Raw genomic sequence first — 23952 nt, forward strand, 5'->3', positions numbered from 1 at the left:
GGCTAGCACCGAGTGGATGTGGTTAGGAAGGTGGCCTAGTTGAGTATGAGATTAGGCACAATAAACTTCCTTGGACATCCCCTAAACCATGTGCCTACATGGGTTGCTTACTAGTTCTACCTTTGGCAAGTAGAACAACCTCTACGGAGTAGGATAGACTTCGGATTCCATACCTAGCTAGTATGGTCTATGTCGGTTATGCCTATTCCCATCATGTGGGATGCGCACTCTAGTTATTGGATAGGTTCTACAACGTGTAGGTAGTAGTATGAGATGTTATCTACACATGGCACGAGTAGGCTTTGAAGATACTAAAGTGAGTTCCCTAAGTCTAACGACTATTATGTGAAAGTCCCCTTATGTGCTTGAATGTCTCCAAAAATGGTTTCTTAAAGAATGTTGGTCTATTGATGCTATGTTGTAAAGGAAATGTCCTTATCTAAGGTAATCTTGAGGAACACTTAAGTGTGCTTGAAGAGGTTGTATGGGCGGTCACTTCTTGTCTTACTCAAGTGTGTCTTAAGGTTATATTAGGTAGAGGTCCTATGGTAATGAAATGTCATGTGTTCTTTTAATGTTAAATATGGGTTGTACATGGATATATGTTGAGTATGTGTATGGTTGGCTATGGTCTTATATGTTAACGTTGACTTGCATTATGTCTCTTATACTTGTAAAGGAAAGGTTTTATCAAATTGATATGAAAGCATTTATTCTTTGAAAATGTCCTTTTTTTTTAGCATGTTTGTGCATGGTCTCCATACTTAGTACTTAATTGTGCTAACCCCTTTCTTTCCCTTTTTAACTAAAGTGTAGGGATTTGGAGATGGTGACATGTCATGGTTACTTGATAGGCTTCTAAGCGTTGGAGATGAAGACTTGGTGAGTCCTCATAGATTCGAGGACAATACCCTACATGTTCCTTTTGATGTATTTCTAGTATTGTTTAAGTTGTGTATGAGATTAGTCCCGAATTTTGTTCTCTAAAGTATTAGATGGTTTTGAGACATCATGTATAAAGTCTAGAAAGTCTTCCGCTTGCTATTATTTTTTTTATTATGAAATGTTTTCTTGGTAAAGAAAATTTTATATTCCTTATGGTTTTAGTGTCTATGCGATGAATGAATGCTAAGAGGCTTGTATTAGACCTCTTCGAGGTCGAGTACGCCGGTTACGACTAGGGGTGCTCTCGGGTCGTGACAATATTTAAGGGATTTGTTTATCTGATTTAATTTTTTAAAATATATGTTATAATTATTAAAAAGTGGTATTATGAGTAATATTTTTAAACTATAGATAACATATGTATATATAGTAGTTAAGTATGTCTATTTATGTAGTTTATCCTTTAATTTTTCACATTACATGTTTGAATTTTGAAACCACTAAATTAAAGAGAATTTTGGTACGTTCTACATATCTTTAATTTAAGACTATAAAATTGAAAAACCCTTATATCAAGTCAAATCAGACAAACAAATTGAATATCGATTTGTAAAAACTTACTTATATCAAATCAATACAAATTATAATGGTTAACTAGTAGTTTAAAAAGTAAAAAGTACATGTTAATTAATCATTGATTACACAAAAAAAAAGAGTCTATATTTACATACATATTAAAACATGCATATTAATTATATTGACTTGATATAAACACCTAATGCACTTAAGTTTTTACGATATCGGTTGAACTTAGAGCAATGGTGAGATTGAATTATTTGCTCAAGTCTAATATACAATATTGCCAATGTAGGAAATTCCCAAATTCTTTTTTAATTACTTTCTTGGAACCTTCCTTTCATAACTATTATAGTACTCTACTATATAGTAGTGATGCAAAAATAGAAATGACCTTGAATATTGTCAAGTATATTACATTATAAATCCCCTTGTTGTTTTTGTCAGTTTAATTAATTAACAGAATTAGACGGGGGAGCTGATCATGAGATCTTATAATGTTTCTATTTTTGCATCACTACTATATAGTATTATATTTTCCTTCTTGTTTTTTGTAAATGTGAACAGTACTTTTGATTCCTTCCTTCAGTTTCCTACATTGAAAGATTCAAGAGGCAAATCAATATCCCTTCTTTACGTGAATGAATTTGGAGCCAAAGGAGATGGCATCACCGATGACACTAAGGTAATTCCTTTTTCGGGTCAAATCATTAATCTTTGCGTTTACGTAATATTTATACTGTCAGATCATTCAAAGATAACTGCAAGTATGGCAGATCATTCAAAAGATAATTGCAAGTAACTCTATTTAATATTCTAATTGTACAATGTAACTATGTAAGTGTATATTATGCTTACTATCCTCATACACTGATTCGCACACAATAGTCGTATTCTAGTTGGGCATTGGTGCAATAGTACCTATCGATAAATTTCTAACTTTAGGTCTTTTTTTAAGAAAAGATACTGATCCAATTCATGTGAAACAACACGACTTGGATAAGAGGAAGTTGCTTAGATAGACGATAGTAAACACCCCTTACTTTCAACTCTAAAGTTGTAAGTTTGAGTTACCAAAGGAGCAAAAACGGATGGACACTCTTAGGGATGAGTAAAAATGAATAAATTAACATGATATGTGTATCTAAGAGAATTTAGTATTTTGGTTAGAGTAGGGGTAGCGTTGTGCTCTACCATAGTCATGAGTCTATTTATAGTTGCGACTGTTCATTAATGCTGGTACTTACCATTTATGTATGTATTTTACAGATTTTTCAAGATGTTTGGAAAAGGGCTTGTTCTTCATTCTTACGACCAAAAATTATAGTCCCAATTGGATATTCATTCTTAGTTCGACCAATTGATTTTGTTGGGCCTTGCAGATCAAAAGTTTCTCTAATAGTAAGTATTTATTTATAATACTAAAGTCTTAAACAATACTAAAGTTTTGCAACATAGATATATAATATTTTTTGCAATTAAAATTACAGATTGAAGGTTCAATAGTAGCACCAAAAGATCCAAAAGTATGGGATAAATTGGATGCACGTAAATGGCTTTATTTTGTTAAAGTGAGACATCTCACTGTACAAGGAGGAGGAACAATAAATGGAATGGGCCAAAAATGGTGGGCTACTTCATGCAAGATCAATACAACCAATGTAATTTCAAGTTATTATTTTGGAGTTTTTCTTGACGATTTTTGACGATGACTATTTTTCAATTATAGAATTAAAAAACGGCTATTTACAAATATATTTTCCCCTTTATGATTTATATATGGTATTCCTTCACAAACATGAAAGTCTAATGTGATACAATCTTCTATTTTTGCAGCCTTGTGGACATGCTCCAACCGTAGGTGCTATTTTCTCCATTCTCATATGTTTTTAAGAGTTTAACTTCTATAAAATTGACAGTATATTACGTACACTTAATGAAAATACAGGCTATGAGTTTTCACAGATGCAACAATTTAAAAGTGAGGGACATAAGGATGCTAAATAGTCAACAAATGCATATATCAATTTCGAATTGCATAAATGTTGAAGTATCACGTATGATAGTAGAAGCACCAGCTAAGAGTCCTAACACTGATGGAATCCATATAACTTCATCTACACATGTTGCTATAAAGGATTGCACTATTCGGACAGGTATGTAAAATTAAATTAAATGACCACCTCTATCAAAGAGAGATATTTTACTCGTATGCATGATTTAAATTTAAACGGTTCAAAATTCAATTGATTAGAGTACTATTTATTAATAATGTCACAAAATGATATACAATTTGCCAGGAGATGATTGTATATCTATAGTCAACAATTCTTCAAGTATTCTGGTAAAAAATATTGCTTGTGGCCCAGGCCATGGTATAAGGTACAACATTTAACTATTTGTTTTGTTTATAATTAAGATAACATTCATGTACTGTAAAAAAATAAAAATTGGTTTGATGGCTGATGTATTATTGTAGCATTGGAAGCTTGGGAAAGTCAAATTCATGGTCTCAAGTGCACAATGTTTGTGTTGATGGAGCATATTTTTCCAATACAGAAAATGGTGTCAGGATTAAGACTTGGCAGGTAGATAATCCTATAGTACTCCTTTTGTCCTAATTTATATGACACTTTTCGCTTTTCGATAATTAAACTAACTTATCTTTCGAATCTTAAATTTAATTTTAGATCAACTCAATAAATACTTCAAAATTAAAATTTGGATATTGAAAAACTATATGAAAAATACGTATCTCATGATTTCAATATAAAAAAAAAGAAGATATTGATCAAAATTCACATAGTTTGAATCTCAAAAAACGAAAAGTGTCACATAAATTGGACCGTATTACTCTGTTGATTCTCTTACAAATGAATCTGATTATCATTAATATTGTCATTTAATTTTAGCTAATGCTTTGAATATTGGCAGGGAGGTAGAGGGTTTGTGAGAAGGATTAGTTTTATGAATGTGTGGATGGAAAATGTATCAAATCCCATCATAATAGATCAATATTATTGTGATTCTTCATTCCCCTGCCCAAATCAGGTACGTGTTGAATACTTCAAAAGTAGTGCATTTTTGAAGGACCTGACACGGATACGACAACATATTTGTAACTATGTGAATATTTGATATGTAGACTTCGGGTATTAGCGTTCACAGCGTATCCTTCGTTGGAATTAGAGGAACTTCAGCAACAAAAAATGCAATTAAATTTGCCTGCAGTGATAGCTCACCATGTAAAAAGCTATTTTTGAAAGATGTGCAACTTGTTTCATATTTAGGGTTCCCTACGACATCGTTTTGCTGGAAGGCATATGGATCAACCTCAGGACTAAACAACCCCCCTTCTTGCTTCAACTTTATGGAACAACCCACAAAAAAATTGTCCAATTTGAGTTATCAGTCCATTTGAAATTTTGATAATAATATTATTTTAATCTCATTAATTTGTGAAAACTAGCAACTATTAAATTCAAATGTGTTAGTTATATATTTGTTATTATAGGCAAAACATGTATTAAGTGCGCATGCAAATATTTTGTAGTACTTGAAGGTTATGAATAATCTATCCTTGAAAGGATCTTGTAATTGTGGCCCAAAAATCTATTGCACAAGTAATTTCGAGGGTGATTTTGATTTTTGATCTTAACAATTCTTTTTTAAAAAGATTTGGTTTCAGAAACTTAGCTAGGCAAAACTTTTGTTGTCCATCAAACTTAAGGTGTGGATATAAATTAATTATATCTATAAAACAGAAATTCAGATTATTTCAATCACAAGTCATACCTTATATTAGTGAAAAAGATAAAACCTATGGTTGATGGACATTTAAAAATCTTCCTAGCGATAGTCATTTTTAAAAATTCGGTTATTTGGGGATCAGATAATTTTTTTAATCTTCCTAGCGATAGTCATTTTTAAAAATTCGGTTATTTGGGGATCAGATAATTTTTTTAAGATAGGACACTTTTAGAGACACCACCTGTCATTTTCGGCTTAAATTCCAATTTTCAATTGTCCAAATTTATCCTTGAATTTTCGGTTAACAATAATGAGTCGTTTGGTGTAAGGTATAAGGTATAATCACAAGATCAAATGTAAAATTATTTTCTCTTGTGTTTGATCAGAGGTATTAGGCCGTTCTAAGATTTTTTCCTCATTATTTATATCACAATGAACTAATGATGAAATTAGTTATCCCGTATATATAATGGAATAACTTCTCACATAATAGTTAATCTCGGACTAACTTATTTCCGACCTAAGGACTATTCTTATTAAATGGTATATACGAAGGACCAAAGTAACTCAACCTCTATACATTTTGATAATTTCCTCATCAAATTTTGTTCTCCAAGTCGGTAGAAACAAAAAGCCCTAGCTCAAAAGTTACAGTTAATTATCCCGCCGTTTCGTTTTCAGCGCGATCAGCCCCTCCATTGCTCAGTTGACGAAATAATTTTGAGTTGCAGAGAGTTAAAAGGGTTGAATATGGAAGAGTTAGCAGAAGGAGTGAGCAATTTGAACCTGGTTGATTCTCAGAAGAAGAATCGGATTCAAGTATCTAATACTAAGAAACCTCTGTTCTTCTACGTTAATCTATCCAAGGTACAAAAATCATAATCAAATTATTCTGTATGGGTTAATTTGTTAGATTTTTTCTATAATTGGATTTGATGTTTGAATATATGTTGTAGAGGTATATGCAACAGTATAATGAAGTGGAGCTTTCGGCTTTGGGAATGGGTATTTCATCTCAATTCTATGTTTCTTTTGTTATTCATATCATAGTTTTACATGTTTGAACTTGTTTCTCTCCCCCAGGCCTTGTGTGATTACACTTATTATGTTGTTGTTATACTGTTTATCAGGTTGCACTCTTAGTTCGTTCTGATTTCTACTTCTCCTCTCGTTTTATGTGTTTGATTGGGTACTGTCTATATTAGTGGTGGTAGATAATTATTATTGTTGTTTTTGAAAAGTTAGCTTGATAGAGTATAGAAAATTTTGTGTGTTCTTTTTTTTTTTTTTTGTGGCTCAGAAGGGTGGGGATTAGTAGTCAATGAATTGCGTTGAGAATTGATAAAAACATTAGTTGATTTCTTCCATTTATCTTGGACGAAATTAGCTTCTCACTAGTCATTTTTCCCTTCTCATCCAGCTTGAGATTGGTCTTACATCAGGGTTATAGGCTTTAAGAAAAAGTCGATACGTTTTGGGATATATTAGACTCGAAAGTTTGAGTTAAGTTGGGAAGGTGGAGTGTTTAACTTTGCTTCCTCTTTTTCAAACAATGCTATTTCGAGATACTCCTGTTCTTCTCTAAGGTTTTGTAGCAAAAAGTCTTTTCAGCAGAGTTTACTTCATTGCTCTCCGGTTCAGACTTTCAGCAATTAAAGGGATAGTATTAATTTGTTAAATCAGATAAACATTGAATTCAGTGAATCTCTCTGTTACATCTTCTTAAAATCATTGTTAGTATTGGTTTTGAAATTTCAAGGTGTTTCCTTGTTGGTTGCTCTATGACTAAAGAATTGCGTTTGTTATAATCTCAGAATTCCAGTGAATTTCTCTTGGGGTCATTCGTCCTAATTTTGCTCTATGCTTATACTTGTTCTAAAAATTATTCATGATGGCCCAATGCCTCAAAGTTCTTAACACAATGCTGACACTCTGGTTCTGATGTGAATCTGCAGCGATTTCAACAGTTGTATCAATTGCTGAAATTCTAAAGAATAATGGGCTGGCCACTGAAAAAAGTGAGTTTTCACATTAGATGCAAATTTACTTCAGTATTTACTACTATATGTTCAAAGTTTATGATATTGACATGCATATTGATATCAATGTCGTCAAAGGTGCACTTAAAGAGCGCTTAAGCCCCAAAGCAAGGTGCAGAATGTTGGACACTTCTTAGTGGGTATTTCAGTATTGTCATAAAGGCTTTAAGGCATACTTTTTCTTGAAAATGAGCATGATTCTGAAGACGCATAATAAGCAATTAATATTTCATTTTATTGTAAAAGAAAATTCATTTTCTTTGTCCAAGTATTTTTGTTCCTGCGTATAATTGTATTTTTGTATTTCTTTATCCATTTTCACCTTTCTTCATTAAAGCCCACACTTTATTTGTGCTTTGCGCTTAAAGCCCCAACTGACCTGAGTGCTCTTTTGATTACACCGATTGATATCCGTTCTTTGAAACATAAATGCAGAAATCATGACTTCTACGGTTGATGTAAAGGAAGACATGAGGGGAAGACCTGTTCAGAAAGACAAGGTATGTGTTTGCACATGTGTGGGGATGTTTTATTTTGGTTGTGCATTGTGAAATCAATTATGTTTCGTCTCTGTGGGTGTGTCTGTCAACGGGGTATATTCTGTTTAGATTATTTGTTAAGTTCAATTATGTTTGGCTTTTAGGGAAAAAGTGATTCATCCCATACCAAAATTTTGCCTTGATTGTTATCTTTCCCTTAGTAGAACAGAGAGTAGCATCATATAGTCGTTACAAATAATCCATCTTCGAACATTAGCAAATGCCTATTCCATCTAACTTAAATTCTTCAATGTTCTACAATGAATACAATAAGAATGTTCATGGCTATCGGTGTTGCAACTTATTTCTTCCTCTTGTTGAAATATGTTAACATGGTGGATGCTTATTTTTTAGATTGAAATCGTACTGGGTAAGACGGTGAACTTTGATGAGTTGATGCTCGCTGGGTTAAAGGATGGGAACAATATTCAGGAACAGAGTTGAATAAATAAATTGTAGTTAATTTTCTCGGATTTTGCCCGTTGTGGTTTAGAAGTAAATTTACTTCGCTTTTTTCTTCCCCTATATTATCCTTTTTTGTATTCTATAGGTTTTCTTTGTCCAAAGTTCTTCCCTCCCTCTCTTTTTGCCTCCAAGACACAATTACCCTTTTTTCTTTTGTTTTTTTTGTCTAAACTGAATTTTACATTATCTATTTCGAGTCGTTACACCAGTTCAAAATTTCCTGTTAAGTTTTACATGTTCAATGTTAAACTGTGTTGGAAAAGAAAGTAGCTCTATGTTCCTGCTGCTCCACTTGTGTATATTTCAATTGTATGTAATACTTTGACGCTGATAATATGGATGTGTACCTTTTGGAGTAGTAGTAACCAATTTGGAATAGTTCCAGAGATGATCCAAATGTTATTTCTCTCTTATTTTGGATGTCCCCTAAAACTATCAAGTCTTTCACTGCACTCTTTTAGGATTTTTCTGTAAGAAAATTCTGCAAGTTTCTCCAGTCATGACTCCAATAACGACTCACCAGAAGAAACACAATTTATGGCAGCATGTTTAGAAGTCTACATGTAGGATGAATTAACTTTTGGGCTTCCAAGGATGAGTGGCTTTAACAGATTTATAAAGCAAACCTATAACCTGTCGAAAGAATCATTCAGAAGGAAAATACTCAGATTGTAAACAAGCCTATGTAAAGGGTAGCATATCGCCTTTTTCAACTAGGTAAATGGAGAAAAAAAAAAAATACTACTAAAATGAGTATTACAGTTTACAACTATACAAGATCATAGTAAACTAACAATTATGCAGTAAAATCCGAAAGACACTGACAACCCTGTGGACTTGGCATATATTGAGCTGCTAGAGCCTCAACAACTTTGCCTAAACGTATACAACATACCCAATGTGATCCCATAAGTGGGGTAGGGGAAGCTTTGCCTAAACATAGAGACTACTAATCTCTCTCAGAAATCGGTTGGAGGTTTCAACCTAACAAGTCTCTTGATTCTATCTTTGTCAATGTTCTCCAGCAAACCCTTCATAATAAAAAAAAGTAGGAAAATCATCAGCAAGGCTGCACCAAATGAAAGATAGCAAAACTTACAGAGAGGATCAAATGGAAGTGCCTAGAGAGTTTTACATTCAAAACAATATCTAACCGCTGCTCTGTCATCTGGGACTAAAAAGGATCATCAATCTAAAAATCTATTCAAGTAAAAATTACAGAGCATGTTTTTTCAAGTAAATTTAGCACCAGGATAACGATGTTACAGTAATGTTTACCAATCTAAACTGTGCATGTCATCTATCAACTCAAAGAAAAAGTGATTTCCCACAACATTGGTAGTATTTGATAACTAAAAAGGTTTTCTTAGCACTATATGGTCCTCCTACTAGCTTCATGCCACATTACACGAGGAAATGAGAGCTCCACGTAATATAAATTTTTGCTGTTCAGAAATAAAGACAATTCCCCTTACCGTCCACACAATCTCATCCAGGCACAAGCAAATCTTTCCTTACTTGTCCAGGAAAAGTCTCTCTGTTGGAGGTTTCCCACAAACATCCTTGAGAGCAGATGTTATAACAAAGATTGCTTCAGACACTGCAAACAAAGCCCAGAAGATGAGAGGTTGCTAATAAGATCTTGAGCATAACTCCCAATCAGGGCAGTAGACCATGCTTCTCAGCGGAAATGAGAGACACAAAGAGGGCTATTATGCTAATAAATGGTCTAACCAGTTGATTTATTTAGCCAGCCAAGTGGAACTAGAGTATGTTATTTTATCTAACCTAATGTACACACTAGTCATAGCTTCACATAGTTTTACGTCATGAAAGAAATATACACTTCTATGAAATGTCGAGTAGAGATTTAAAGCGCAGATATAGACACTCTTCAGATACCTTCATAAAATAAATATCCTCATTCATGAAACGGAGAGTGTAATACATTTTGCAGTTTGACATAAGATATGGCAAGTAGTGGTAGACTTCCTTTAAGTACACATCACATAATATCATTACTATAAGAAACCTCGATTAAAGTACCCCATTTTATTTTAAGGTACAAATCACTTCTAACTAATCCAATATTTGAAAGGGTCATACCTCTAGAATTTCTTAATAGCTAATATACAGCAAAAGGAAACGATAATGATATTGAGCAGTAAATATTAACATCCTAAATTACTAAGCAATCATACTTTGGAACAGTGAGCTAATTGTATTCCAAGGCATCAACATCTCTTACTAAGATCATAAACTCGTTTCATCTTGGTTCTACCTTTAACCACCCAAAATTTGTGTAAACAGTCTAGATTACATGGATGGGGCACAAATAACATATTGAAGTCAAACAGTTATCCACATGACAAATTACTTTTTACATGGAATCTTCTGATGATGCACAGGAACACTGAAACATGTATCACTTACAAGAAAGTTCATCATATTCATCCTTCCCGACAACATAAATGCTAACATCTCCAAGCTTTGTATATACAATGTAAACAGACCTGCACAAAAGAAAATGTGAAAAAAGCTACAATTTGGAGTCATTTTAGAAAACAATACAAGTATGCCGTGATTAGCAAAGTATCTTATGACAAAAGAAACTTCTTATACAGTTCAGCTTAACAACATTTGCAGAAGCACGCAGCTGACATGAGTTTGAGACTAGACAATAGAATCTTCCAATTGTTTCCAGATGTTTAAAATGGGGAGCTGGATTGGAAATCAAGTAAATAGAGAGTAAGAGAGACAAATATAAATACTTGTGGCAAGCAACAAGGAGTTCTTCATTCTTGACCCCCTTAAGTTTCTCCGAACCAAGCTTAACTAAAAAAAACCGCCAATGCAGACGCTCCTCTGCAGGTACTCCATTAAAGCTGCATACAAACTATGATATCAGGCAATAATTCATTGCAAGTGAATAGGTGCATTAATATGAAAAGGACTGAACTGGAAAAAAATTGCATCTTTCCTTGGATCAGGAAAATCAGCATTTCTCTTACCGTTAGCATCTTTTCTTAGTGGCAGAAATTATGTTATACGAGTAATTTCTAGAGCTTGGAGGAAACCTAAAATAAGGTTTTCCTTTTCATTTCGTTCCTTTTTCTGATATACGATCTAGAGTAGTAAAAATTCAGCATAATATAGCTAAAAATTTTACTTCATACAATGCTGAGGACAGGCAAGAGTAAACTAGAGGCCGGGCTGATCCCAAATTTTAAGGACAGGGATGAACACTCTTAACAGACAGATATATACACATTTTAGGTAAAATTAAACTATATAGTTTAAGTTCGAAACAATTTATACACAAGCATCAATATCCTGGATCTGTCTACAGTTTATTAGGCTAAAGATCGAACATTTTCCTCAAAAGACCCAATTTAAACGCCTCAGTCGCCAACTGTGAAAGTGAATAATAGGGTTTTGGGTGATGAGAAAAAGACGGAGATGAGCTGTGGATTACCGTTCGACGAGGATGTTGCCCTCGGAGTTAGCGAATAGCACCGCCAGGAGCATTTTCTTACCCTTTTCCGATCTGACCAACGGAAACGGATCTCAAAGACCTCGTTTTGGTCCCTAAGAAAAATTGAATTATTTTTTTTTTTAAGTGTCAAAGATACACGTAAACTTTTTTTTTTTGAGTTTCATATCTAAATTATTAAAAGTATGAGTTTCATAGTTGAATTATCACTTATTTTTTTGAAAAACACACTTTTAAGTAGTGTGTGTAATGCACTCTCTCTTTTATTTGAAAACACTTTGACACATGACATTCTACATAGATAAAATATTCAACTTTGACAAAAATTAAATAATAAACTATTAATATTAATTAAAGATTAAAGTATTATTATCCCAAAAAATAAAATTTAAATTATTTTTCTTACCCCACTCCACCACCGCCTCCCCGTACCCCCCGCGCCAATCCCCCGTGCTCCTAATTTTTTATTTTACATTTTTTTGTTTTGTATCAGATATGTACATATATTTTTCGGAATTTTTTATCTACTTGTGTACCGAATATCACATATATAAAGATTTTATTTTAAAAAATAAAATTCTGGCGGCAAGTAAAAATATTTTTGATATGTATATATATAACACAAAACGAGAAAAAAATTTGGAAGCGGAGGGTTAGGTGGAGTGGATAGAATTCTTTTTTTAAAACTAATAATCTAAATTAGTATGGGGGGTGAGAGGAAGTGATGGAGTGGGGTAAGAAAATATTTAATATTTTAGTTTATAAAACAATATTATTTTTTTGGATAATAATTTTTTAATCTTTAATTTTACTAATGCTAGTAATTTATTTGATTTTTGTCAAGGTGAAATGTTTTGTCAATGTGGAGTGTGATGTGACAATTTTGTTAAATAAAAGAGAGAGTGTATTACACATACCATGATGAGAGTGGTATAAAAGAAAAAAAATGTGTTCCTCAATCTAATAAGTGGTAATTTAGATATGAAACTTATACTCTCAAAAATTTAAGTATGAAACTCAAAAAAGAGGATAGTTGAGGTGTGTTTTTGAAACTTATTTCTTCTCTATTCGAAAAATGATCAAATTCACCGGTGAATTATATGAAGTTGTTTAAATTTTAGCTTCGTCAATTGTTTGGATCCTTACTTACAAGAGACCACGTACATGTTAAATATTTATGTTTCTTTTGATACATTTTTTGTTTATCTTTTTACTCATTAGTTTTTAGGTTTATTTTGTTAATTTTTGTATGACATTTTATTATTTCGATTTCTAATAATGTATGAAAACATAAAATCAATACCAAATTGATGTCAATAGATTGGCCCAACGTACGAGAGCATAAAATCAATACCAAATTGATGTCAATAGGTTGGTCCAACGCAAAAGCCTAACCATTCATCTATTTGTCCTAGATGATATAGACTAGCTATCTTTGATTTGACTAATCGGACATATTTGTTGTTAATGGGGTCTTCCAACTATCAAAGATGTGGGGCATTAATGTGAATATTCCTCATTTAATTAAAAAAATTCGAATTTAAATTTCGAGTATAAAAAAGTTCTTGATTAATAAAAAATATTATTCCTGAAATAATTTTATCTGATGTGAATTTGAATTAATAAAATTACAATACAAATAGTATAACGCAAATGAACCTCCCCCTCCCCCACCCCCACCCCCAAGCTTCATTTACAACCTTTTGATTTAGTTGACTTTCGTGTACCATAACTAAATAAGTAGGGCACCAACAAGAGTTGTGATTCACTGATAAGAGTGTTTCACCCTTAATTAGAGGACTCAGTTCGAGCCCTGGATATGGAGAAAATTATGTTGGGAGCGCCACCCCGAATGGGCCCTGCGGATCGTGATCCCAATTTAGTCAGAGCTTCAATGTGGACATCGGACACCGGGTTGAAAATAAAAAATATATATATATAAATAAGTAGGGCCGATGAATATAGAATTTCCGCTAAATTGAATCAATCATCAGCCTTGTTCAATCATATCTAAAGTTTATTTAGGTTGAAATAATTCAGATTAAAGATGACCTAAATATTGATTAGTAGTTTAACTTGCTCAATCTGATACAATTTTTTTTTTAAAAAAAGATATCAATGGATAATCTAAATCAAATATTTGTAAAACAAGTTTTCATAAATATAGTAAAATTAACTTAATCTTAACAAAATTTTGAATTGTAAAGTTGATATACACTTCCCGAATCTAAATTACAATTATAAACATAGAAATGAAGTTTTTAAAATATGATTTCTTAAAAATATATCAGTAGGTCTTCTAATACTTTGTTGACATTAAAATAATATTGCTATTAAAAATGCATGACTGAGTATATGAATGACTCTTTAGTCTCAAAATACCTTATTGACTGAGTGTTTGTGAAGATTCCCTTAATCATAAAGTGCTCAATTTGAAGAAATGTTACGGTAAGTTAAACCTTGGCACATTAATCGGGATCACAAGATGATCGTTATAAAATATTATAGAAATACGTGATTTAACATTTTCTTATAAACGTTTCAGTTAGTTCAAAACAAAATTCAATATATGATCCAAAAAATCATAGAAAATTATTAAAACATAAAAAGAGAATTATTTAGTAAATCGTTATCCAAAAATAGACCTCAAATACTTTTGTGTAACCGATCCAATTATGGACATGTTATATGCTACTTTGGTTAAATTTGTCGAATCGATCTTTGTCCATGAACTTAATTTTCTTTGAGAAATTTAGCAAAATTCCATTTTTAAGTTATGAGTGTTCAATCCGTGTGTCAAAAGTCAAGTTAATTGCTTCATTTATTTATATGGTAATAAAATAGAAATCACTTTCGAGCAAAGTTGACATTTCGACGGCAAAAACGCGTAAACCTTTTAGTTTAGGCTAGGCAGCGGCGAATTTACAGCCAAAAAATAAGGCATCCGCACCCGTGGTCTCTTCGTAAAATTAGATATTTTATATGTATATTTTTTAAGATTTTGTATAATATTACATTCTTGCACCCGTACTACAAATGGTCCACATGATTAAATGTTGAGCTTTTCACCTTGAGGATTAAGGATCAATTCTCACTTCAATACATTTTATTTGATGCACTCATGTTCGAAAAATCCTAGATTCGCCTCTGAGGCTAGGCACTACACGTGGCCTTATATTGTCCTTGATGACTTTTTTTTGGATAAATTAATACTCCCGCTGTCTCATATTAATGGATCATCACAGGTTTACTTTACTAAATCAAAAAAGAGTTAATTAAATTTTTCCTATATTATCATTGCAATTAATTATTTTTAAAATATTCACATTTATTTATATACTAGATAATGTTGTCCGTGCTATGCACGGGCCCAATAATATAAGTGATATGTTTTGGGGCTAATAATTGAGTTTTTGAAGCGATTGTTTGCGTGGATAAAAGAATAAGTTTTTTTTATCACAAACTTGTACTTTCTTTGACGCTATTTAAGGCATAGTAAGACTACCCACATACAACATTTTTGAAATATTTTATGTTGTCAATTATCATGATTTATAGTATTTTTACGATAGATTCACTTCAAGAATCAGTGAAATTTTTTTGTATTTTTGTCAAAACATATTTCATGTTGTCAATTATCATGATTTATAGTATTTTTACGCAATTTTTATATATGAAAAAAACTAAAAAAAAAAGAAGATAAATAAATTAAAATGGACCCAATATATGTTATTTTTGTTGTCTCAATTTACGTGACACAAATGAAATTTGGAGAGTCATCCAAATTTTCATTTTTTTTAAAAAATGTTTTAAGTTATTAATTATTGTGATTTATAATATTTTTATGTAACTTTCAAATAACGTACATTACTGGTCACTTTGTCCTAATTTATGTGATATGAATAAAATTACAAAATTAACCCTTTAAAAATGTCTTTTAGATATTTTAAGTTGTTAATTATTATTATTTATAATACTTTTTTGGTAATTTTAAAATGATATGCGTTATTTTTTCTGTCCCAATATATGTGAGCTTGATAGAATTTTGAGAGTCAACCTATTTTATTATATAGCTTTTAAATATTTTAAATTGGTAATTATTGTAATTTTTAATGCTTTTTAAGTCATTTGTAAATGATATATGTTGCTTCCTTGATTGGGACTTTTCCATTTATGACATATATATATATATATTATTTTAAAAGGAAGTTTATGCCCAAGTATAATATATAATGTTCAAGATTGAGACTTTTAAAAGGGAGTTTATGCCCAAGTATAATATATAATATTCAAGATTGAGACTTTTGAAAGGAAGTTTATGCCCAAGTATAATATATAATATTCAAGATTGAGACTTTTCTCAATCTTGATTATTATATATTATACTTGGGCATAAACTCCCTTTTATTATATAGTAGAAATTCCCAAAAAAATATTTAAAGAGTAAATTAATAAAATTATCTTTTTATTTGTAATTTTTAAGCATCATACTAAATGAAAAATAATCAACTAGTAATATAAAACGAAGGGAATAGTCTTTATTCGGGGAAAAATGGGAAATCAACAGTCTGGAATTTAGTAATCAATTGTTTTTTAAAAACAGACATTTTGATCATTTATCAGTCAAAAAAAGACGTTACACTTGTGGTTAAAAATACAAAAATACACCTAAGCAGAATCACTTAAATTTTAATTATACACATAGTTAAAACTGTATATACTAATGAGCACAAATATTCACTATCAAATTGTAAATTGTGTCTGCATATTAAGAATTTGTCCAATGTTTTAAAAATAGAAAAAAAAAATATATATATATATTTTTTTACCTAGATATATCCTCAAATTATGTAAAATCTAAAATGAAATATAAATATCTATTAGACACGTAACTGACGACTACAGAAAAACAAGGGATTGGTCAAATTACAATGAAGTGTGTGAACAGTCAGAGATCAATCTTTACATTTTCTTTCCAAAAGGCAGAATTTCCGGTTTTTGGTAGTAGAAAAAAAAGGCACAAGGTTTTCAATTTTCATGATCATCAATTGACTAAATTTTTTCTGGTTGTGAACTGCACTAGATGTGAATTGAACTGTTTAGTGTGTATACAGATGTAAATTGGGGTAGAATTTACCTAACAAATTGAACCCTCGCTAACGAACGAGATGGAGTTTAATTAGCCCAATTATATGAGCTACTGAAATTCCCGTATAGTGTGTAAACAGATCTAAATTGGAGTAGAATATTTGCATAGAGCATAAAGATCCGATCCAGTCCTTAAATCTAGGATATACTATTAATAAAAAGGATACTTACTGCTCCCCTCGTTCTCACAACTTTTTATATACATTAAAAAATATACCTTTATTCATCCTACAAGCAAGATTGGATCATATTCTCTCTTCTTTTCTTTGATTGACACTTCAATTTTGGCTTTGTCGGTGTGAGATTTCAGATCTTCTTCTTCTTCTTCTTAACTTCTAGTCTTACTTGATTTTTCTGACCTCATTTTGACAAAGGTTTAATCTTTTCTGGTGTGTGTTTTTCTTTTTGAGTTAAATCTAGACATAGTTGATTGTTTGTGTTTATAGTACAACTTTTGTGGGTTTGATGTTTTGCTGTTAACTTTATGGTTGAGGGTGTAATGTTTTTTTTTTTTTTTTTTAATCTTTGAATAAGCAGGTGAAAAATGGCTCAGATTCAGCTTCATGGAACTCTACATGTCACGATCTTTGAGGTCGATAATTTGCAGGGTGAGGAGGAGGGTGGGCATTTCTTTAGCAAGGTGGGTATACTTATGATCTATGTTCTTGATTGACTTGGATCGCGAGGTCAATTGCGTTCAATTTCAGTTTTTTGTTTTTCCCATTATGTTTTGCTTGAATTGAATATGCTAGTATGGAAGATTGGATCAGTTGTTCCCAAATTAGTACTATTTGTTTGAAGGGCTAACACTCATGTACCATGAAGAATGCTACTTTTGTTAGCTGCTAAGTTGTAGTGAGATTTTTACACCAGTTGTGAACTTTAGTAGTTTCCTTGTGATTACGCCTAAGCCTTCTCTCGGAATGTCATAAAGCCGTGATGGACTAGCAATACTTTTAGTTGGATAATGTAAATGAGTCCATGATTAAAACAATATGATTTAGTTAATTATTGGGTTTTGACGATTTCCTGAGGCTAAATAGGCTAGTAAAAGGGTAATTATTGGTTACCTTGATCTGTTAAAACGGATTTTGTTGATTCTTAACTTATCTCTCAAGCATCAATATAGGGAATGTATACTTTGTGATGATCTAATTCTTTCAATCCTTCAAATGTAATAGCAGCACGTACATAGGTTGTGGCGTATGAGCAAGCATAGTTCCATGATACAGAATCTTGTAGTTTGTCCATACGAAAAAACATAAGGTTAAATCTGATGGAGAAATTTACCTATGCCCTATATACATTAGATTTTTTTACCCAATAATACATGTAAATAGCTCTCTTGTGCTAACTAATCTCAATTATTCGCCTGTTAGACAAGTGAATCTGTTGTACTAGGATCGACAGTGTTATTTAAGTGGAAGCAGGCTAGAGGTGTGGGCCGATACACCCCGAGTTCAATGTTGGACTGTACAGTTCAGTATTTAGTGCACCTCATGTTTTCAGCTAAAAATATGGACTTCTGAATCTTTTCTGGAAGTAACATCAAATGATCTTTCATTGATAAATCTCTGTAATTTGCTGATCTCTGTATATGATTTGTATAAATAGCTAATAGAACATAGCCAACTTTCTGTTACATGCAGTTAGATGTTTAATAACTTTTTTAGCCTTTTTTCTTGATACAGCAATCTATTTGGAATTCTAATCCTGATTTAACTAGAATAGGGTCCTTTGTGAGGAAGTGATTGCCCGTTTATGAAAATTTTGATTTTGAAATCTCATATTTCAGATAAAGCAACATTTTGAGGAGACAGTTGGTATTGGAAAAGGAACTCCAAAACTTTATGCTACAATTGATTTGGAGAAGGCTAGGGTTGGGAGAACAAGAATGATTGAAAATGAACCAAAAAATCCAAGGTGGTACGAGTCTTTTCACATTTACTGTGCACATATGGCTTCAAATGTTATATTCACTATCAAAGATGACAATCCGTTTGGTGCATCCTTAATTGGAAGAGCTTATGTTCCGGTTGAAGAACTTTTGGAAGGGGAGGAGATTGATAAATGGGTTGAGATACTGGATAAAGAAAAGAATCCTTTAGCAGAAGGTTCTAAAATCCACGTCAAGCTACAGTTTTTTGACGTCAGTCGAGATCCAAACTGGGGACGTGGAATTAGAAGCTCTAGATATCCTGGTGTCCCTTACACTTTCTTTTCACAGAGAGCGGGATCGCGGGTTTCCCTGTATCAAGATGCTCATGTGCCAGACAATTTTATTCCTAAAATCCCTCTCTCTGGCGGAAAGTATTATGAGCCCCACAGATGTTGGGAAGATATCTTTGATGCTATTACTAATGCAAAGCACTTGATTTACATTACTGGCTGGTCAGTATATACTGAAATAACCTTGGTGAGGGACTCGAGGAGGCAAAAACCTGGAGGAGACATCACGTTGGGGGAGCTGCTCAAGAAGAAGGCAAGTGAAGGTGTTAAAGTTCTTATGCTTGTTTGGGATGATAGGACGTCCGTGGGTTTGCTGAAGAAGGATGGTCTGATGGCCACTCATGACCAAGAAACTGCACAGTTCTTTCAAGGTACTGATGTACACTGTGTCCTCTGCCCTCGGAATCCTGATAATGGTGGAAGCTTTGTCCAAGATATACAAATCTCTACCATGTTTACCCATCACCAGAAAATCATAGTAGTGGACAGTGCACTGCCCAGCGGAGAGTCGGAAAAGAGGAGAATTCTGAGTTTTGTGGGAGGTATTGATCTTTGTGATGGGAGATATGATACAGCTTTCCATTCGCTTTTTAGGACATTGGACACTGCACATCATGATGATTTCCACCAACCTAATTTCGCTGATGGCTCAATTACAAAAGGTGGACCAAGGGAGCCCTGGCATGATATTCACTCTCGGCTTGAAGGCCCAATTGCTTGGGACGTTCTGTTTAACTTTGAGCAGAGATGGAGAAAGCAGGGAGGAAAGGATATTCTTGTCAACTTTAGAGAGCTTGAGGATATTATAATTCCACCATCTCCGGTGATGTACCCTGATGATCATGAAACATGGAATGTTCAGTTATTCAGATCAATTGATGGGGGGGCTGCTTTTGGGTTTCCTGACACACCTGAAGATGCAGCAAAAGCTGGTCTTGTCAGCGGGAAGGATAACATAATTGATAGAAGCATCCAAGATGCTTATATTCATGCTATTCGTCGAGCAAAAAAATTTATTTACATTGAAAATCAGTATTTTCTTGGAAGCTGTGCTGACTGGCAGTGTGATGATATCAAGGTAGAGGACATAGGTGCTTTGCATGTCATTCCAAAGGAACTTGCATTGAAGATTGTCAGTAAGATTGAAGCCGGGGAAAGGTTTACTGTTTATGTTGTGGTCCCAATGTGGCCAGAAGGAATCCCCGAAAGTGCATCAGTACAAGCAATATTAGACTGGCAGAGGAGGACAATGGAGATGATGTATAAGTACATTGTTCAAGCAATGAATGCTAAAGGTATTGAGGAAGATCCAAGGAATTATTTGACATTTTTCTGCATTGGTAACCGAGAGGTGAAGAAGAGTGGAGAATATGAACCTTCTGAGAGCCCAGAGCCTGATTCTAATTACATGCGAGCTCAGGAGGCACGGCGTTTCATGATATATGTCCATTCCAAGATGATGATTGGTAAGTACTGGTTTACAATTGTAGTTATATCATATTATTAGCTTTCTGATAGTGAAATCTAGAGGTCTAGAATAAGTCGGTAATTAAACAATTTTTAAATGACTGAAGAAATAGAAATTGTTGATCCTTCAAATTTTCTTAATTTGTTAATTTGATGAACTTTTGAGAATTTCTGAATTGAATATAAGGGAAGGACGGTTCTGTAAGTGTTGAAAATGTGTCGGCGCATTCCAAGTGAAAATGATCACAGGTTGCTTCATGGCTTATGCCAGCACATTTTCGTGTGAAGTACTGCCATAAATGTTATACTAGCTCATAACTAACTTTATTTCTGAACAGTGGATGACGAGTACATCATAGTTGGATCGGCCAACATAAACCAGAGATCTATGGATGGTGCTAGAGATTCTGAAATAGCCATGGGAGCCTACCAGCCTTATCATTTGGTCACCAGTGAACCAGCTAGGGGTCAAGTTCATGGTTTCAGAATGGCATTGTGGTACGAGCACCTTGGTATGCTCGATGAGACCTTCCAACATCCAGAAAGTGAGGAATGTGTGAGGAAGGTGAATCAAATAGCTGATAAATACTGGGATATGTATTCAAGTGAGAGTCTGGAAAGAGATCTGCCTGGTCACTTGCTCCGCTACCCTATTGGAGTGGCTAGCGAAGGGGATATCACGGAGCTACCAGGCCATGAATTTTTCCCAGATACCAAGGCCCGGATTCTTGGTACTAAATCTGACTACCTTCCTCCTAACCTCACTACATAAGTGGATAATTCTCATGTTTACTTGTTTTGCGAAGAGGTAACAAACTCGTGTGTTAGTTGAAGGGTGCAGTTTGTTGTGGAATAATACATGATAGTAGTTGTTTTTTCAGATTTCTGTTTTTTTTTTTGTTGGATAGTGCACTTGAGTTTGTATGTGATGCTTTATTGACTGTAAGTCTTTGTTGCAGTTTGTTCTTAACATTTTACATGTGAGTTTTGCCAGGGTTGCAATCTCTCTGGAAAATTAGCATTGTAATACTTTCCTTTGAGTTTTTGTATACCAACTTCATCTTTGTTATGCCATTTTAACTTAACATATCGCTTTTCCCACACAAGTTATGTTCAAGACGTGTGGCATGATCTAGATCTACCGTTTGTTCGATTTGGTATTTAGAGTCTGTTTGGATGAACATATAACTTATGACTTATAAGCATAGCCTGCATAGATCATGAGTTAGGATTTCTAAAAGTTTGTTTGGATTGATTTTTGGCTTACAACTTACTCTTTTCGTTCACTTTTGCTAGTTACATTTGAACACACACTCACGCAGAAATAATGATATGGTAATTCTAAGGATATGAGAAATAAGTAATTAAGTAATTCTTAATGAAAATTAGAAATTCTAATTTATGTTCTTTTAATTTTACCTAAACACTATAAAATTGCTTAAAAGTTATTTTAACTTAAAATAAGTCAATTCAAATAAACACTAACTTTGACTTGAGTAAAAACGATTAAAATAAATCATCCAAGCATGCACTTAATGGCTTTATTTTTCAATCGATATGGATAAAGAGTTGGTAGAAGTGGGAATTTGGAATTGAATTATTGGGATGTGAACAAATGGTGACCTTATTATTATTGGATGTCACAACTATCATTATTATTATTGCTACAAAACAATACTCACTTTGGTTTTTCCTTAGAGGACTTTTGGTCAAGGATTCCCCTTCTAGAATGCTAAATGCAATCAATCATGACATCTTCACTAACCTACTACTCCCTTCTAAATTGATTGATTGATACTATTTGACTACATTCAGAGTTTACAAAAGGATCCAAGATTCTATGCATGCGTAAGAAACATAATTCGATTTCATTCCGCAATGGATCGTGCAAGGGGTCGGTTGGTACTGGTTTGGAGATGAGTTGTGCCTGAATCAAATTTTGCATAAGTAAGAGTATTAGTTTGATAATTGGAGGTAAGTTATTTATGTATGATATAATATTAATATGATGTTTTGATTTGTAATTTTAAAATTCACATAATAGTAGGGTAAGTCAGTAGGAAATTTATGTATTATTTTATATAGAATAAAAGATGAAATATTAACCAATATATAAATAATTAAATTTTACGTAATTATATTTTGAATAAAATAATATACTATTTTTTTATATTATTAACATTTACATAATTATAATCAACTATTAAACGATAAATCTTTTTGGATAAAGGATAAAAAGTCCAAGCCATTTAGACACGGTCCACATGGATAGAGTACTATATGGATGTTAACCTTCACTTTTTATAGATGAGAATAAATAAAATCCTTTTCTATTTATAGTGTATGGTTCTCTACATTTTAAAAAAAAAATTAATACATATTGCCTTTTTTTATTCCAAGTGGTAACCCTTAATGAATAGAAGTTTTATTAGCAATAAAAATCAACTAAAAGACCTAGATAAAAGAATAAATTAAAAAAACCCTTTCATAGCGCAATATTTATTTTGAAATAAAAGGAGTAAATATTAAATTATTTCTTAATTTTTTAAATTGAACAAATAAATATAAATATCATATTTAATAGGAGTATAGTAAATAAGTAAAATAAACGAGTTCATTTAAGCAAACCATTGGTCTCGTAGTTGTGGGGAGTGTGAACTCGCTGCCCAATTTTACACATCTCAAACTTTGACCACCCAACCACTTTCTTCTCTCTTTCCTACAATTTTAACTTACGCAGTTACGCTATCATATGGAAAAAAACCCAATTTTTATTGTAAGAGTCCAATATCAAATAAATTAAGAATTTAAATGGTATTCATTTTGATAAATAATGTGTATTAAAATTAATTTAACCCCTAAAACTAGTTCGAATGTAACTCAAAGTTTTATATAATGACTAATGAGACAGAATTTTGACCGATTACCGATGTGGACTTCAACGTCCATATTTTTTATTTGACCGACTAAAAATCCCATACTAGGTATTTATTGTTGTGTCTATTTATTAGCTTTTGATTGAAAGGTAATAAGATAGTTACGATGATAGTTGCATTGTGACTTATTATATATAGATAGAATATATATATTTTTTAAAAGTAGCCAAGCATATCCAGATTCCTCCGCTGTCTCTCTGACGGCAACAACAAGTAGTGTGCGTGTATGAATTGCTATACAAATTAATCATCAATTCTCTCTTTTTGTGTTTCTTCTGATCAATTTCATCAATTCAAATCTGCTATTATTATGTCTTGTTTGATGGGCTCACAAGGCGTTGTGTTGGCAACAGCTGTGGTTGTTTCTGCGGGCACTATTGTTGTGTTTGATCTTCTTCGCCAAAAGTATTTATCAATTGCAGAGC

At 32.7% G+C, this 23952-nt stretch overlaps 3 protein-coding genes and 1 pseudogene across 5 annotated transcripts in view; 3 read left to right on the plus strand and 1 right to left on the minus strand.

Moving 5' to 3' along the window:
• Positions 1 to 8535, plus strand: part of LOC125832706 (uncharacterized protein At2g34160-like) — a 96205-nt gene extending 87670 nt beyond the window's left edge. Inside the window, exons 2-6 of one of the 2 annotated variants that reach the window (XM_049511931.1) lie at positions 5959 to 6078; positions 6168 to 6216; positions 7167 to 7229; positions 7686 to 7750; positions 8144 to 8535. In XM_049511931.1, the coding sequence (XP_049367888.1) occupies positions 5962 to 6078; positions 6168 to 6216; positions 7167 to 7229; positions 7686 to 7750; positions 8144 to 8233 (384 nt within the window). In that variant the 5' untranslated portion in view covers positions 5959 to 5961 and the 3' untranslated portion in view covers positions 8234 to 8535. Of the gene's footprint in view, positions 1 to 5816; positions 6079 to 6167; positions 6217 to 7166; positions 7230 to 7685; positions 7751 to 8143 lie in introns of those variants that run through there. The other variant, XM_049511922.1, reaches the window with a different exon arrangement.
• LOC125832286 (probable polygalacturonase At1g80170) lies at positions 1924 to 4882 on the plus strand. Its single transcript, XM_049511427.1, has 9 exons — positions 1924 to 2146; positions 2731 to 2862; positions 2952 to 3122; positions 3298 to 3318; positions 3410 to 3617; positions 3762 to 3843; positions 3941 to 4049; positions 4396 to 4512; positions 4607 to 4882. Exons 1-9 carry the CDS (start codon positions 1946 to 1948, stop codon positions 4880 to 4882), a joined length of 1317 nt encoding a protein of 438 aa, XP_049367384.1. The 5' UTR covers positions 1924 to 1945.
• A 597-nt stretch (positions 8536 to 9132) lies between the features above and the next one.
• Positions 9133 to 11821, minus strand: LOC125832697 (uncharacterized; annotated as a pseudogene).
• A 5142-nt stretch (positions 11822 to 16963) lies between these two features.
• LOC125832190 (phospholipase D alpha 1) lies at positions 16964 to 21660 on the plus strand. 2 transcript variants are annotated; one of them, XM_049511340.1, is made up of 4 exons: positions 16964 to 17193; positions 17433 to 17535; positions 18691 to 20590; positions 20930 to 21660. In XM_049511340.1, the coding sequence occupies exons 2-4, from the start codon at positions 17440 to 17442 to the stop codon at positions 21361 to 21363; spliced, it is 2430 nt and encodes an 809-aa protein (XP_049367297.1). In that variant the 5' UTR covers positions 16964 to 17193; positions 17433 to 17439; the 3' UTR covers positions 21364 to 21660. The 2 variants fall into 2 exon arrangements, with proteins under 2 accessions (XP_049367297.1, XP_049367302.1); XM_049511345.1 differs by having other exon boundaries at positions 17193 to 17269.
• Positions 21661 to 23952: the final 2292 nt, after the last annotated feature.

This window comes from Solanum verrucosum, unplaced genomic scaffold (assembly GCF_900185275.1).
Source record: "Solanum verrucosum unplaced genomic scaffold, falcon-dt-bn FXZP01000102.1, whole genome shotgun sequence".
NCBI lineage: Eukaryota > Viridiplantae > Streptophyta > Magnoliopsida > Solanales > Solanaceae > Solanum > Solanum verrucosum.

Excerpts from the sequence above, each read along its gene's own strand:
- LOC125832286 (XM_049511427.1), top strand. The coding sequence starts at position 1,946 with ATGAGATCTTATAATGTTTCTATTTTTGCATCACTACTATATAGTATT. Across the intron at positions 2,863-2,951 it reads GATCAAAAGTTTCTCTAATA|ATTGAAGGTTCAATAGTAGC; the intron begins GTAAGTATTTAT and ends TTAAAATTACAG. Across the intron at positions 4,513-4,606 it reads CATTCCCCTGCCCAAATCAG|ACTTCGGGTATTAGCGTTCA; the intron begins GTACGTGTTGAA and ends TTTGATATGTAG.
- LOC125832190 (XM_049511340.1), top strand. The coding sequence starts at position 17,440 with ATGGCTCAGATTCAGCTTCATGGAACTCTACATGTCACGATCTTTGAG. Across the intron at positions 17,536-18,690 it reads GTGGGCATTTCTTTAGCAAG|ATAAAGCAACATTTTGAGGA; the intron begins GTGGGTATACTT and ends CTCATATTTCAG. Across the intron at positions 20,591-20,929 it reads CCATTCCAAGATGATGATTG|TGGATGACGAGTACATCATA; the intron begins GTAAGTACTGGT and ends ATTTCTGAACAG.